We start from the raw sequence: 17,024 nt of genomic DNA, 5'->3' as shown, positions 1-17,024 counted from the left end.
GGAGCGATATCATACCTTTGATCGCTGTAGCGCCCCCATCAGGCCAATCGGGGCGAGCCTTGGTGATGTTGTAGACGGGATAGGTACTACCATCCTTTAAAGTTCAAGGTCTCTACGTCTTATGGTTTGGTTTGACAAATCACTTTTATGTCAGAATGGTGATCTTTGAAAATCTTAAGAATTTCAATAAGGTTTCAGCGCAATGCTCTTGAACCCCTAAAAATCTGAAAAATTGACCAGTGATAATTGAAATAATACATTTAACTATAGAGAGAGAGAGGGTGAGAGTACTTCTTGAATGTATCTGAGGCCAAAATGTCCATAGACCTTACTGAGACGAGCAGGGGCAAAGACACATGCTGACACTTCACTGTCCCCCAGGGAAAGACAGAGAGATTGAGAGATACAAGGAAAAAGGGAAAGGGGAAAGACTAGGGTGACTGTCTCCATTTTGAGAGACTGTGCGCCAGAAAACACAGAGACAGACATCCAGACTTCTGACCCCCACGGCAGCCCTCAAAGCACTCGAGACTGAGCAGAGCTTTCTTATTGCCCTGAAGGGCATTATAATGGAGAGTTAACTGCACTGTGTCTTTGCAAGTGAGTGGCAGGCTGACGGTGATTGCACACATATTGTTTGAATGCTGGAATGCTAATGTATATGTGCTGGGCATTGTCAATGAATCGGAGAACAAAGACGCAAGAACTTGCAATTTTGGTGCCATCTGTCTTTCTCGCTCTTTTCTCTCTCTCTCTTTCTGTTTTTGTTTTCCATTGTGAATTTAAGAGGATGATGGATGGATTGCAATTCTTGTACAATTTCTGTCAACAACACAGACCATAAGAGTGAAATGGCAATCACCTGTTTAAACTCTAATGAAGATTTATTTGCTAGCCCACTGATATCGCTGGCAAAATGGTATATTAATATGCAATTATGGACTTAATGAGCCCAGATTAGTCCTGTCAGACATCATAATGATTTCGTCTTTCTGATTCTGGTCTGTCAAAATGTGAAAGTGGCCTGCTCAGTTTGTGCCTATTCAGATGTTTTTGTATTTCAGTGTGATTTCCCATGAGCAGGCCCACACGAAACTGCACTGGCAGCTGCACCCATTTCTGCAAAACTAGAACGCCTGTCATTCATAAAATTCTGCAAGCCTTCTGCACCTTGTGTGTTTGTTTATTAAATATTATTTTATTATTTAATTATTTGGTAACACTTTTCTGTACAGTTCTGTAGTACAGTTAACTTTAATTATTAAAGTTTTTAAAGCAAGTAATTTAATGCATTTCTGTCATTTCTGTTGAAACTTGTTCTGTATGTTATTGTATTTAAATATATTTGTAATTGCACATTTGTAATGATAAATATACAATTAAGTACCATTAGTACCAGTCATCAGAATTCATGTGACTTTTATGTCACTAGATCAACATTCATCACAATTCTGCACTGATGGGAGTCACTCCGAAGATATACTGGTAGCTCTTTAGTCATTCGGTTAATATGGAAGATAGCTTCTAAAAAAGTCAGTGGAGGCATCTCTATTCAAACCAAACTTAAAGAAAAATTATGAAAACCGTGATAATTTTACTCTCAAATCTGATACTGACCATGTTTTAAAAAATAATGTGAACAGACAATATGAGACAGTAAATCTGAATTAAGCATTAATTCATGCAGTGTTAACATAGTCTTAGTGTCACGGATTGTGATGGATTGTTTATTAAATTAAAAAAGGAAGAAAACACCATGCAGAGCGAAACAAAACAGAATAGTGTAACAAAGCATATTAAAACAAGGACTGACAAAGAATTCAGGAAACAAAGGGCTATATGTACTCAGGGGGAAAACGAGAAACAAAACGAGATACATGCAGGGTGATAATCACAATTATCCAAGGGAAATGATTTAGAGGGAGAAGAATGCAAAGTAAAATCCATGAATAATTTCAAAATAATAGTCCTAGATACAACTGAACACAAAAACAATAAATACTCAAGTCAACAAATCAAAATAAATGCACTTATTTAGATCACAACAAAATATTAAAATGTAGTCATTTGAAATTGTACCTAAGTTTGTTAATAAACTCTCTCTTTTAAGTGACAATTTTGCAAGTACAGTCTTTTTTAAAAATATAGATTTAATATTAGAAGAACACTACAAGTGCACATTCAAAATAATTAAGGACACTTCTTTTTCACAAGGGCATAAATAAGCATTAACTAATGTTAATAAATTGAAACTTATGTTAAAGTTTTACCAATGAATAATGCTTAAAGCTACATATAACACAATTTTACTATCAGCTCAATTTAAAGGGATAGTTCACCAAAAAATGAAAATTAGCCCATTATTTACTCACCCTCAAGCCATCCTAGGTGTATATGACTTCCTTCTTTCAGACGAATCTAGTCAGAGTTATATTAATATTGACTTTGATCTTCCAAGCTGTTTAATGGCAGTCAGCGGGTGTTGCAGTTCATCAGTCCAAAAGAAGTTAAATAAAGCGCATGCATCCATAATAAAAAAGTGCCTCACACCGCTCCGGGGGGTGAACAAAGGCCTCCTGTAGGCATTTCCTGGTTATCTGATGGAGATTGAATTAAAAAGAGCTTAACAAACCAAAAACAAACAAAAAATGAGGTGTAAATATAAACACTCCCATGCCAGGTTGGGACTGGAACGATAATCCAGTTTCTGCTTGAGCCATTTCTGGTTTTGTTTCGTGTTCACTCTGCTGATTGTATGCTGGTTTCTAAAGATTTCTAATGGTCTTGATGGACCAGAAACAGATGGTTCGGCACTGTCATGAAGATCAGAGACACTGGACTTCTGCTTGGATGGTCCATCATTATCATGATCTAACAAATGTGAAACAAGCATGCATATGATCAAAGCCATAGATTATATATTGGCTATACAAATATTGAGTGAATTTAAGTATTTCAAAAGGTTCACATTGCAAAATGGGATTTTCTTACTCAGTATTTTGTCTTGTTTTCCAGCACAAATATCGAAACATTCTAAAATCAAAATACATTACCTTAGAGGGTTAGTTCATCAGTTGCAGTTCATCAGTCCAAAAGAAGTGAAATAAATCCGGGGGGTGGGGTGTGAACAAAGGCACACTGTTGCGAATTTATGTGTTTTTGTAAGAAAAATATCCATATTCAAAACGTAATAATCACTTTAATCTAGCTTGCGCCAACAGTTGTACATGGAAGCAGCTCCGGGAGGATGACGTAAGATGTCAGCATTGCACATGCGCCGGTAAGTCTCGTGAAAACCAAAGTTTGTTTACAGGAGCAAAGGAAGCAAAGCTTCCTTACTTTAGAAAAGGAAAACCAGTCTCCTCTTGGCTTATATCGAAATCCTCCGACATTCTTCTTTACAAATCCTCGTTTTGTACGAGTTTGTGACCGTTGTTTTGTTTTGATCTCTCCGCTGCGCTTCCGCGTTCATCACTTCTGTGCAGCGCATGCGCATGCGCAACACCGACGTCCTATGTCATCCGCCCGGAGCTGCTTCCATGTACAACAGTGAGCGCAAGCTAGATTAAATTGATTATTACATTTTGAATATGGATATTTTTATTACAAAAACACATCGATTCGCTACAGGAGGCCTTTGTTCACCCCCCGGAGCCGTGTGAGGCACTTTTTATTATGGATGGATGCACTTTATTTCACTTCTTTTGGACTGATGAACTGCAACACCCGCTGACTGCCATTAAACAGCTTGGAAGATCAAAGACAATTTTTTATATAACTCCGACTGGATTTGTCTGAAAGAAGAAAGTCATATACACCTAGGATGCCTTGAGGGTGAGTAATTCATGGGCTAATTTTCATTTTTGGGTGAACTAACCCTTTAACACGTTATGTTTCTGTGTAGATTTTCACAGATTTTCCATCAAAATTGCCTTGCAAAATCGCCATATACTGAAACATTTTGCCTAAGCTATTTTTGGTTTTAGTTGTGTGAGGTATTTTCATTGATGGCCTTGAAGGACTAAGACTTGCCAGCAGAATAAAACACATGTCTGTGTTTTCTAGTCTGTAAACATTGATCTTTCCACTGGATGTTTTCACTGGTTGTTTGGACTCTTCTTCTCTTATTATTGTACGTTGCAATGATATATCAATCCTCGCAGGCTAAAGAAGTGCTACCTGGATAATACACAGATTATTCATTTTTGTTTGCTTCTTCTGTAGTTTACGGTAACCCTGCATCGGTTACAGTAATGTAGAATACACTGTTTTTCAAGTCATTATTGTCTCCCCTCAGTTCGCTTAGGATGGTGTTCTAAGCTTTTTTCTCTTTATTATCTAGACATCTAGCTTTGTGAACGTATTTGCACTTCTGCAATTTTCTTTTAATCTTTGTTGTTTTGTCTTAGAGAGAAAGTGGGATTAGAGAGCCTATTTGTGTTATTTTTACCACCCCCTTCCTTCTCTGTCTCTCTCTTTCTCTCAGTGTCTCTCTGATTTTATTTATTTATTTAGCTATTTATTTTTCCTGGCAGTGGGAACAGCTCAAAGTGAAAAATTATGCAATGTACAAATTTTTCCCTTGAGGCCAGGTGTTGGCACATAATGGCCCATATAGGTGCAATAATTAAGATCTGGTTGGACAGGGGAGGGGAACAGAATATCATCTATTTTTTCCGCACTCCAAGACAAATCTGTTACCGGAAATTAACAATTATTCCTAGAGACGATCTACCTTTTTTTTTTACTTTCTCACTCACTTCCAGCCTCTCTCTTGTGCTTTTCATCTTATTTTTGCTTGTTACAGCTGGCTTAGAAGCTGAACTGAGCTGATGTTTTGATAGGCTCTTCAGTTTTCAAGCACATTGTTTTTCACACAACTGCTGCAGTGTCTCAATTTCGTCCAAGTCATACTATTATGAGAAATGTACAGATTTTGCATTTCTACTGAAATACATCACCGCCAGTAAGCGTGACGAGACAGAGGTGGAGCGCTAATTCACTGTAGCTTGTTAATTACCCTTGAACTATAAAAGAGTGAATTAGTATTGATTATGATGACCCAACTCCCTTCAGCTCAAACTGCTTGTGTTCGATGCATTAATACCTCACTGCGTTTACCAAAAAGCCAGTTTAATTGAATTGAATACCGACTGGCCCATGTATAGACTCTCAAATCATGCAAACACACAAACACAGACTCTTATACTTCCCTTACACACTCAATAAACATATACAGACCCATGCATCCACACACACAGTCATAAAAGAAAGAATAAGCGTCTGCACATCTCGCATGTGTTTGCAATTACATGTATCGGCCTGCACTCAGCCCGAGTTCTGTCGTATCGACTGCATATTTACTGCAGCTGCTTCATTCGCCAGTTAATTGCTGCTGTTTGTGAGCCTCTGAGAGACGTGCATGTGTATCTGGGGGTGGATGATTTTTGAGTGTGTTTAGACAAATACTTGAACGTCTCTCATTATTCATCTCTGAATCTGAATTGGAGTTGTTTTCATTGCAGAGAACAAATCAAACGTGGCCTTGTCAAACTCTGTGTCGGATCTTCCCTCTCTCAGAGCACCTGGTAAACTCATTCACTGCAAGACAGATAGAACCTCAGCTGCTGTAAACACACATGTCACATGTTTAAACTCTGTTTTACACTGTAAAGCTTGATGAAAATTTGCTGAAAATGTACTCAGGCCGCTTAGGCCGTCCAAGATGTAGATACGTCTGTTTCTTCTTCAAGAAATTTAGAATTACATCTTTTGCTCACCAATGGATCCACTGCAGTGAGTGGGTGCCGTCAGAATGAGAGTCCAAACAGCTCATAAATACATCACAGTAATCCACAAGTAATCCACTTGACGCCAGTCCACATGTTTGATAGAAACAAATCCATCATTAAGAGGTTTTTAACGTTGCTTCCAGCTAAAATGAATCCTTTATCCATAACATTGCTTCCTCCAGTGAGAAATTGTTTTCTCCACTGTTTGTATATATATTTGCTGATAAAACCAACAAATGCTCCCAATAAAAGTGGTTGAGGTGGTCCGCTGACTGTGCACATTAGGGTAATAGGCTACTTTAGGCTTTAATTGCTCTGATGGTAGTAAAATTTCTTATTATGGAATTTACATATGGATCATTTGCATGATTAATTTGTTCCATTTTTATTCCATATATATGTGTTAAAATTGCTGGATTCAATTAATTAACTGGATTTAAACCTACTTGAATCTGAATTGGAGTTGTTTTCATTGCAGAGAACAAATCAAACGTGGCCTTGTCAAACTCTGTGTCGGATCTTCCCTCTCTCAGAGCACCTGGTAAACTCATTCACTGCAAGACAGATAGAACCTCAGCTGCTGTAAACACACGTCACATGTTTAAACTCTGTTTTACACTGTAAAGCTTGATGAAAATTTGCTGAAAATGTACTCAGGCCGCTTAGGCCGTCCAAGATGTAGATACGTCTGTTTCTTCTTCAAGAAATTTAGAATTACATCTTTTGCTCACCAATGGATCCACTGCAGTGAGTGGGTGCCGTCAGAATGAGAGTCCAAACAGCTCATAAATACATCACAGTAATCCACAAGTAATCCACTTGACGCCAGTCCACATGTTTGATAGAAACAAATCCATCATTAAGAGGTTTTTAACGTTGCTTCCAGCTAAAATGAATCCTTTATCCATAACATTGCTTCCTCCAGTGAGAAATTGTTTTCTCCACTGTTTGTATATATATTTGCTGATAAAACCAACAAATGCTCCCAATAAAAGTGGTTGAGGTGGTCCGCTGACTGTGCACATTAGGGTAATAGGCTGCTTTAGGCTTTAATTGCTCTGATGGTAGTAAAATTTCTTATTATGGAATTTACATATGGATCATTTGCATGATTAATTTGTTCCATTTTCAATGTTCCAAAATTGCTGGATTCAATTAATTAACTGGATTTAAACCTACTTCTTCTATATGCACTAACTGCTATGCCACAGCTCCACCTACACATTTCTAATGCTCAGCTGGGGTGAGCTCAGGTTTAGCACTCTCAGATGAGTGTGTTCACTTATTGTAACAGGACTACATGAGATACACTTAGAGGAGAAGATTATAGGAGCTATAGGGAAGCATTTTCTTTTTAATCTTGTATATAATTCTAGGACGGGGCGGAAGGGAGTGAAATCTGTCAAGCCATGGGAAATAGAAGGAAAATGTGCATTAAAGGAGCTCTCTTTTTCCCTCGCTTCCTCTCATGCTTATAAGAAATCTTTGAAATCACAGAAATGTAGATGCAAGGACAGTTTCTATTTGCATGTCCCCTCCAGAGCCACATCGATAAAACAAGAACTTAGGTTGCGTGTTCAGTATGTGTGCTCACAAGCATGTACATTTTTTATGTGCCACATTTCCTGACAGTCATTTTGGTAAACTCTCTACGAGAGAATGTGATGTTTAAAAAAACACCCTGCGAAAACAAGCAACATCCAATTATCCTTAATCTGGCTTTGGTGATTTTATGTGCCACATTTCCTGACAGTCATTTTGGTAAACTCTCTATGAGAGAATGTGATGTTTAAAAAAACACCCTGCGAAAACAAGCAACATCCAATTATCCTTAATCTGGCTTTGGTGTTTGTTTGACTAGAGTGGTATGATTGCTGATTATGTGGGAAACTCATCATTTAGGCATTGTGCAGCCTCCATAAAGAGTCTGGAATGATTCAGGGGTGAAAGTCAATGGAAGATTCCCTTAAGCGGAGCAGGACAGCTAATTAAAATAAAAATGCAAGTCAGCTCCGCATAATGACTGTACATTAAGCGCCTTCATTTTTTCTTCGCTTTGAATGTGTATGTTTGAATGTGTTTGTGTTTGCAGTTTCTCCTTTTGGTTTCTTCTTGCGTGATCGTTGGTGCTTCAGGCTAATTACCAACTAAGGCCTGTTATAACAATTCTGTTCACAATGTGGTTTGAGGAAACAAATAAAATGCTCATGTTTTTGTCAGAAATGGCATCAGAACTTTGTGAGTACTTCAGAATCCTGGCCTAGCAGTAATCTTGAAAGTTGCAGACATGTTGAAATCTAGTTTGATTTACTGTTTTTCAATAAAAAGTCACAAAATAACCCAAAAGTAAACTAAATTACGTAAACTGAAAGTAATTATGTTAAAAAACAAAATGTACCGCAAAAATGGGGGGGAAAAATCAAAAAGAAGCTTAGCAGCAGATTAGATCAGTCTGATGAATTATTTCTTGAACTGAATTCTTTAGAATGATTACTGAATTAACATCTGTTTCACTTACTGAAATTCATTTTTTTTGTATGTACATTAATACATAAATTTTTTAACATTAAATATATTAAATATATTAATGTATTTAATGCAAAGTCTAAGACTGCATTTATTCAATCAAAAATACAGTAAAACTTTTTACTCTTTTGTAATGTATGTTGAAATTTCATGTGATGCAAATTTTCAGCAGCCACTACTTCAGTCTTCAGTGTAATATGATCATTCAGATGTCATTCTATTATGTTGATTTGCTGCTCAAGAAACATTTCTGATTATTATCTTGAAAACAGTTTATTAGTTTTTAAGGAATCCTTGATGCATTTTTTTTAAGATTCTTTTATGAATAGAATGTTCAAAAGAACCAAATTAATTTAAAATATAAATGGTTTGTAACATTATAAATGCTTTTACTGTCACTTTTGACCAATTGAAAGTTTTCTTACTGAGTAAAATATTAAATAAAAGTCTAAAAAAATGACCCTATATTTTTTAACGGTAGTGCATGTGATACAAAATAATCTCCGACTGATTGTCCAATGTGCCATTAAAGATTTAAGACAGATAAATATTGAATAAATCGTGAACTAACTCCCCAGCTGTCCTTCACTGGGTCTGTTATGAGTCATAATGTCATTTTGTTTATCCAACCAAGTTCAGCCTCCTGCCCTTTCACCAGCTGACAACCCGAGCTAAGGTCAGGCAGTCAGAGAATCAGAAAAAAATACTTTTTTGCCCTCTCCCTTCCTGTGTAATATTTCATTCTGAAATCAATCTCTACCTCTGTAAATAGCGACATGATGAGGCTTCATCATTTATTAAGGTGCTGCCTGTTCTCTACGGTCACTCTACTTTCTGTGCAAACCTGCGAGTCTCTTCCTCATGCGAGTCTCTTCCTAAAGTAGTCAGATGTCACGAGCTGCGCGGGCCGTCCTCTCTCAATAAAAGATGAGCTGCCTCTCATGAGAGAGATTCAGCGCGTGGCGTCTCCCGCCGTGCTGAGTCAAGTCAGACAAACAACATGGGGGTCTCATCAAACACCGTTCCAATATATCTTCCACACAGCAAATTTGCAGAGACGTAGTAGATGGAAGATAGACAGCATCGCACTTTTAGATAAAGCCCTTGTGGTTACCGAGAAAGACTGACAGAGACAGAGATTGTGTCACAGGTGGTAACCCTAGCAAAACCGATGTCTTATTCTCTTATTTTCTCTCCAAATCACTTTCGCTGATATCCCACAGGACCTCAGGCAGTGCCGCCCAATGCTGCACATCTCTGAGCGCTGCTCTCTGCTGTTTACCGGCTGCCCAAATCCTCTCTCTCTCTGCAACTTTCTGTACCTAAAAGCCTCCCATTCCCTGTCCACCCCTTATATTTTCCCAGCTGTTTTAACAGTGAGAGATTGATTACTTTGACAGAGGTAGTGATTACCGTGCTGGCAGTCTCAGTGGGCTTCCAGAGTGAATATTTACCTGGGAGAAATTCAATCAGTCAGGCTAATGCCATTCACCCACTATTTTAATCTGCTCCAGGATTCAATTAGAGATCGACTCCACCTACCTGTGGGCGTCATTTTAGTCGCTGAGGTGAAAGGGGAGAAAAAAGCGAAATGGTTTGTTGAAGTGTACAGTATTAGAAAGCAGCAGCAAACAGTTTTTGTGGTGTATATGATCGTTTATGTGTTCATGTACACGAACCGTCATCTAAAGTGCAATGGCTTGTAGACTTCACTAATTGTGCTAATTGTAAATGGCCTCAGATGCAGATCCTTAATGGATTTTCCTTGTGTTTTTCTTGGGTTCTTCCACCTGACTGAGCCATGACTGAGTGCATTATCTTCACATAGCATAGCATAAGCAGAGCTGACTAATTACAATGATGTTCAAGATTTCAAAGCCAATTGTGTTAAAAAAAAAAATCACTTAAATGGAAACACAGTTTCAGAGTTTAATTGCTTTTGCCAGCACAGGTGTTATAATGTCCAAAGCTTTTCTATTCTTTTCTTTTTCAGCTCAAAAACCACAAAAAGTAACTGCATCAATATGTGATTTAAGAACAAGAATAACTAAATATATAAGTACAATGCTAAATAAAAGTACAATGGTATGCAAATAAAAAGAAGGTGAAAAAGAAGAATAAATAATAATAGAAGAGGGTACACAAACAATGATGAATTGTGATTTATTTCCAATTCTGGGTAACACTTTATTTTAAGGTGTGTAACCTTGATACACGTTACATGTACTAACTATTATAATAACAATAAATTATGCATAAATACATGCAAGTAGCCCAAAGCCAAACCCTAATCCTAACCCTAACCATATAGTAAGTACATGTAGTTATTTAATATTACTCAATACTTAAATGTATAATTACACTGTAACAAGGACACCTTAAAATAAAGTGTAAGCCAATTCAGTGATTTTTTATTAATCAATTTACAACCTTGATTAATATATAATGGCATTACTGACAAAACACCTAAGCATATTAAAGCTTATTTCTAAGTAGCATATTGTAAAACCAGGTGTTTTGGGACAATGGTTTGTAGGTGCTGTTTATCATTTCAAGCACTAGATGGCAGTAAAGTGACCTGTTAAGAAAAGCTTACCTATTTTCAGTACATATTGAAACCCTCATTGCATCAGACATAACTTTTCACCATCACTAACTAATTGTTTTTGCCTTTCAGGTCCGTCTCTGGTAGGTGTGGTGAGAAAAGACTGGGCATCTCAAAGTAGTATCGCCCTCTCCTGGCAGGAAACTGAGCAGCCGCATGCTGTCATCCTGGACTACGAGATCAAGTATTATGAAAAGGTTACTCACCAGCTTCGTTTTTAAATCATTAAAAGCTTCTCAGAGGTGGCTTAAATGCATTTACACATCAATTATATCCGTATACTTTACTTATACTTTACTTTATTGCTGGCATACTTTACTCAGATCTGTATGTGTCATTATTGTCTTTATTTATCATAATTTTGAGTAGGCGAAGAGCAGCCTAAACTCAGATGTGTAAAGATGCCTTAAAACTGAAAACATCCGTTACATAATGAACAGTATGCTAAATGAAGAATCTTGTTTTCTTTCTACCTTTATATTTATAGGAACAGGAACAGTTAAGTTACTCCTCTACACGTACGAAGTCTCCGAGCGTGATAGTGGCCGGACTAAAGCCCTCCACGGTTTACGCTTTCCACGTGCGTGCTCGTACCCTCGCCGGCTACAGCAGTTACAGCCCCAACTTTGAGTTCGCCACAGGAGACGAGAGTAAGGGTTTCTCTAAAAATGCCCCATTTCAATAGCTGTTAGCCTAAAACACTGTAGTTGTGCTCAATTTTCTGAGATGGTGGTCATACCATGTCAACGACATGAGTAGAGTTTTAAACAGATGTTAGAAGGGAACATTATATGTTTATTGTGATTGACTTCAGTGCTGTGTGATTTCAGTTCTGCTTTTTGGCTTATCTTAGTGCACCGTATGTATTTAAAGACCCACCAACCATTCTCCTGGCATTAAATCTATTTCTGAGACTGATAGAAGCCCCACTGACCGACCGAATGTAAACTTGAAAGTGACTTCATTGTTTTGTGCTTCTTTCTCTTTCTTTCTCCCTCTCTTGCTCTTTCATGTGCACACACACACATACTTTCACTATGTCAGACTCTGAGGAGGCAGCTGATCAGGGCCAGGTGTTGGTGATTGTTACAGCCACAGTGGGGGGCTTCTCTCTCCTCGTCATTCTCACCCTCTTCCTTCTCATCACTGGCAGGTAATAAGGGAGCAAATAATAAGAGGGCAGGTAAATATGCTCCAGGATAGATGAACAGATGTTGTGTTTATATGCATTTGCTATCTATCTATCTATCTATCTATCTATCTATCTGTCTGTCTGTCTGTCTGTTTTTCTATCTATCTATCTATATATCTGTCTGTCTGTTTTTCTATCTATCTATCTATCTATCTATCTCTGTCTGTCTGTCTGTCTGTTTGTGGATGTCATGGATATGTCTTTTCTTTCATTCACTCATTTACCCTTAATTTAGCTCCTTGCTTATCCATCCATCTCCTAATAGGCCTGTTGCCCACGGAGCACCTTCCTATTTTCCGATTGGCTGAGCCATGTCGCTGCCTGATTAGTCGGAATGCTGCAGCCTCCCGGCCGCGGCCGTGTCTGCTGCCATGAAATGGCCTGCTGTGAGACTGACAGCAAGCTTAAACATGCCACACAGTCCTGCGATTCGCAATATCAGCATGTGCAGCACGCTGTGTGAAACCTCACTCAGCCAGCCCCTGTGCCATCACATCCTCGCACAGCTGCAGGGGCTGATGGCACCGTGTTCAGCTGCTTGTGCAGATTTGCAGGGAGGCTGTTGTGAGCAGCTCTCAAATAAATCAAGAGCTCTTGATGACGGACAGAATCAGTGTCTTAATTTCTCGAAAAAAAGAAATTAATTTACAATTAAACACTCTTGAGTTGTTTTCCCTGGAGGAGCATTATTTTAATTTCAACATTTGAGGGGCTGTTCAGCCATGTGTCTTGAGTCTTTCTGGTTACAGGGACACTGGCTTCAGAACCATGGACAGCGCTGAAGTCTCTAATTGTGTTATGTAACGTACATCAACAAAACCATTGATCAATTACATTTCTTTTTATTTGAACAGGTGTCAGTGGTACATAAAATCTAAGATAAAGTCAGAAGACAAAAAAAGAACACAGTATCAAAATGGGCATGGTATGAGACCTTAACACACTCACTCACATACTGTATATTCATATTTTAAATGTATTCAGGAGAAAAAAAATACAGATTTCAACCTTTGACATGTTTTTATAGTGCCATTCCCAGGATTAAAGACTTACATTGACCCGGACACTTACGAGGACCCCTCACAGGCCGTTCATGAGTTTGCCAAGGAAATCGATCCATATCGTATCCGAATTGAAAGAGTCATCGGAGCAGGTCAGAGCTCTTTTTATAGCTCACTTCAGTTTGATACTCAGTAGCCCATAATCTACTCCTGCTATTTCTGCAGCAAGATATAAAATGAAAGTGTGTCATGAGTTAAAAATAAATTGGTTAGAAGATAAAGTTCTTCAAAAATGTAAAAAAAAAAAACTGCTTCAGATTTCTTCTCTCCTTTAGTCTCTAGATCTAGGCTCTGGTTTCTCTTATGTGTCGAATTAAAATATATTTCAGATCATTTTCACAGTTAAGCTCTTAAATGCCTCTCTGAAAAATCACTTTGTTATTCTCAGAAGACAAAATTATTAGAATCTAATCTTCAGTGAGATAAGTAGGAAATAATTCAATGTGAAATAATTGCCACAAGGAGAACCCTTGTAAAGAGACTTGTGAACTTTGATATAGTTTGACTGCCACCTAGTGTTTAGTAAATACAAATGCAAGCAGTAACCCTAAATGTTATGACAGTGAATATGGACTCGAGTGTATTCTGCAGGCGAGTTTGGGGAGGTGTGCAGTGGCCGGCTCCGTATCCCAGGAAAAAAGGAAATTCCTGTGGCTATAAAGACTCTGAAGGGGGGATACACTGAGCGCCAGAGACGGGATTTCCTGCGAGAGGCGAGCATCATGGGACAGTTTGATAATCCTAACATCATCAGACTGGAGGGTGTGGTTACAAAGAGTAAGAAACGTTTTGCTTTCTTTTTGCCTTCTGAAGATTTAAACAGCTGTATAATATATCCATGATAAAACCATTCAAATGTCTGAGGTCAGCCAGATCTTTTTTGAAAGAAGTCTTGTATGCTCACAGAGGTTGCATTTATTTGATCATAATACAGTAAAAACAGTAATAATGTGAATTATTATTACAATTTAAAATAACTTTTATGAATTTGAATATGTTTTAAAATTTAATTGATTCCTGTGATGGCAAAGCTGAATTTTCAGCAGCCATTACTCCAGACTTCAGTGTCTAATGATCGTTCAGAAATCATTCTAATATGTTGATTTTCTGCTTGAGAAACATTTCTGAGTATCAATGTTTTCAAGTATCAATCAGTTTAATATTTTTTTATGGAATCCATAATACTTTTTTTCTTTCATGATTATTTGATGAATAGAACGTTCAAAAGAACAGCATTTATTTAAAAAAGTAGTATTATTACTTTTTGATCAATTGATCAATTAATGCATCCTTACTGAATAAAAGTTATAATTTCTTTTAAAAAAAAGTGTTACTTAGCCTAAACTTTTGAACAGTAATGTAATACCCTTCAGTAATGAGTTTAATGCAACTCTGTCTGAATAGCATGGCAGGGCATAAACAAATAAATGCATAAATAAAACAGATAAGGACATCGTGAAGTATTGCTATTGATCATTGAAGATGCGAATTGTCTGAATGAAACTGATTACAGAATAACTTGGATCATTCTCTCTGCAAGAAACAAACGTGTTTCTCCGCCAAGTTTGATACACTCACAGCTTCGGTCTGACATGCAGACAATCACTGATTTCACGCTATAAATCAAACTACCTGCAACCTCCAGAAAAAAAAGAAGAAACAAAAAACTCTCAGTGTATGATTCTAGAGTTATGTCATGTCTTTCATCTATTTGGAACTACCATGCTTCTATAGATTAACCAAGGCTGTTTGGAGAAGTGAATTAAAATGATAGAGGTACTACAGATGTTACTGTAGCAACATTATACACTAATTTCATAGAAACTAAGCACTGATAATGAAGGAAAAAGTGAACTTTTGGGTTTGACTTGTAGTCATGCAAAGACACAGTCGAGTAATGTGGCAATGTCTGTCCCATTTCCCTCTGTTTCTTTCTGTATAACCTAGTCCATTACTTACAGGTGTCCTGTTTTCCTCTTTGTAGGTCGGCCTGTAATGATAGTGGTGGAATACATGGAGAATGGCTCCTTGGACTCTTTTCTGAGGGTATACAAGAACTCAATTCATTAATATGGCACACCACACCTGACATTGCTCATAAACATGACCTATCCAGAGAGAGCATTTTGTAATTTGCCAGCAGATCGATAGTTGATATGAAATGCTTTCAGAAAGTTGACATGTCATGCGGTGTGACAGTCTAAAACAGTGGTTCTCAACCAGGGGGCTGGGGTCCATTTGGGGTCTGCAGCAAACAAAAAACAAGCAATAAAATAATCCAAAATGACTAAAAATTAAGATATTTTGGTAATACTTTAGTATAGGGACCAATTAACTAGTTGCTTATTAGCAAGCCTATTTTTAAAGGGACAGTTTACCCAAAAATGAAAATTCTTTCATTAATTACTCACCCTCATGTTGTTCCAAACCCGTAAGACCTTCGTTCATCTTCAGAACTCAAATTAAGGTATTTTTGATGGAATCTGAGAGCTCTCTGACCCTCTATAGACGGCAAGGATCCTTACACGATCAAGGTCCAGAAACATAGCAAGGAGATCGTTAAAGTAATCCATGTGACATCAGGGGTTCAACCATAATTGTAGAAGCTACGAGAATACTTTTTGTGCGCAAAAGAAAAAAAAATAACGACTTTATTAAATTTGTCTCCTCCGCATCACCCTGGTGCCATTTTGGAGCGTATCCACTGAACGTAAAAGGCGTATGCTGGTTTGTGTCAGCTGCGTCACGCCGGATACTTTTTCTATGTTGTACTTACGCTTTGATTTGAACGAAAACAACGTATCCGCGTGGCGCAGCTAACACAGAACAGCATATTGGAGAATTGTTGAATAAAGTATTTTTTTTTCTTTTTGCACAAAAAAGGTATTCTCGTAGCTTCGTAAAATTGCGGTTGAACCCCTGATGTCATAGACATCTATGGCGGGTCAGAGAGCTCTCACGATGCATCAAAAATATCTTAATTTGTTTTCCGAAGATGAACGGAGGTCTTGCGGGTTTGGAACGACATGAGGGTGAGTAATTAATGACAGAATTTTTGGGTGAACTAACCCTTTAACATATTGGCTGTTTTTTAGTACTTATAAAGCACATATTCTGCATGACCATATTCTACATCCCTAATCCTACTCAATACCTAATCTCAACAACTACCGTACTAATTATTATTAAGCAGCAAATTAGGAGTTTATTGAGGTAAAAGTCGTAGTTAATGGTTTGTTAATAGCAAGAATTGGACCTTAAAATAAAGTGTGTCTGATATTTCTTATCTAATTCATTTAATACATGTTTGTTTACCAAGCTGTGCCAAGCTCTAAAATATTTTGTAAGGTAGAAATGGTGAGTAAAAAATTGTTTTAAAAAATCTTATCCAGTAAATCTCAAACTGGAAAAGCCATGAAGTCTTTAAATATTGTTCAAAGTCATCAATTGGACTCAAAGTCATTTGTAACTAAACTGTTCTCTCTAGATAAAAAAAAAAAAAACTTATACAAGTCATTAGTTCAGGAATTGGACTACATTGGTTACTGTATATAGTAGATTGGTAACACTTTAGAATAGGAAACACTTATTCACTATTAACTACGACTTTTTCCTCAATACATTCCTAATTTGCTGCTTATTAATAGCTAGTAAGGTAGTTGTTACGTTTAGGTATTGGGTAGGATTAGGGATGTAGAATAAGGTCATGCAGAATAAGGAATTAATATGTGCTTAATTACTACTAATAAATGGCTAACATTCTAGTAATATGCATGCTAAAAAGCAACTAGTTAAGAGATCTTAAAATAAAGTGTTACCAGTAGATCCACTAACAATGTAATGTAGTG

The 17,024-nt window shown here is 37.4% G+C and overlaps 1 protein-coding gene across 1 annotated transcript in view; it reads left to right on the top strand.

Annotated features, from left to right (window-relative positions):
- LOC107757651 (ephrin type-A receptor 6-like) overlaps positions 1–17,024 on the top strand; it is a 112,327-nt gene that overhangs the window by 87,539 nt on the left and 7,764 nt on the right. The window contains exons 6-12 of the mRNA XM_016575209.1: positions 10,996–11,120; positions 11,411–11,573; positions 11,968–12,076; positions 12,970–13,040; positions 13,143–13,268; positions 13,768–13,953; positions 15,161–15,222. Of these exons, the coding sequence (XP_016430695.1) occupies positions 10,996–11,120; positions 11,411–11,573; positions 11,968–12,076; positions 12,970–13,040; positions 13,143–13,268; positions 13,768–13,953; positions 15,161–15,222 (842 nt within the window). The remainder of the gene's footprint in view (positions 1–10,995; positions 11,121–11,410; positions 11,574–11,967; positions 12,077–12,969; positions 13,041–13,142; positions 13,269–13,767; positions 13,954–15,160; positions 15,223–17,024) is intronic.

The sequence above is a fragment of the Sinocyclocheilus rhinocerous genome, unplaced genomic scaffold, assembly GCF_001515625.1.
Source record: "Sinocyclocheilus rhinocerous isolate Xijiao unplaced genomic scaffold, SAMN03320098_v1.1 scaffold1254, whole genome shotgun sequence".
NCBI lineage: Eukaryota > Metazoa > Chordata > Actinopteri > Cypriniformes > Cyprinidae > Sinocyclocheilus > Sinocyclocheilus rhinocerous.
The sequence above is the reverse complement of the archived record's forward strand: the minus strand, read 5'-3'. Positions and strand labels throughout refer to the sequence as shown.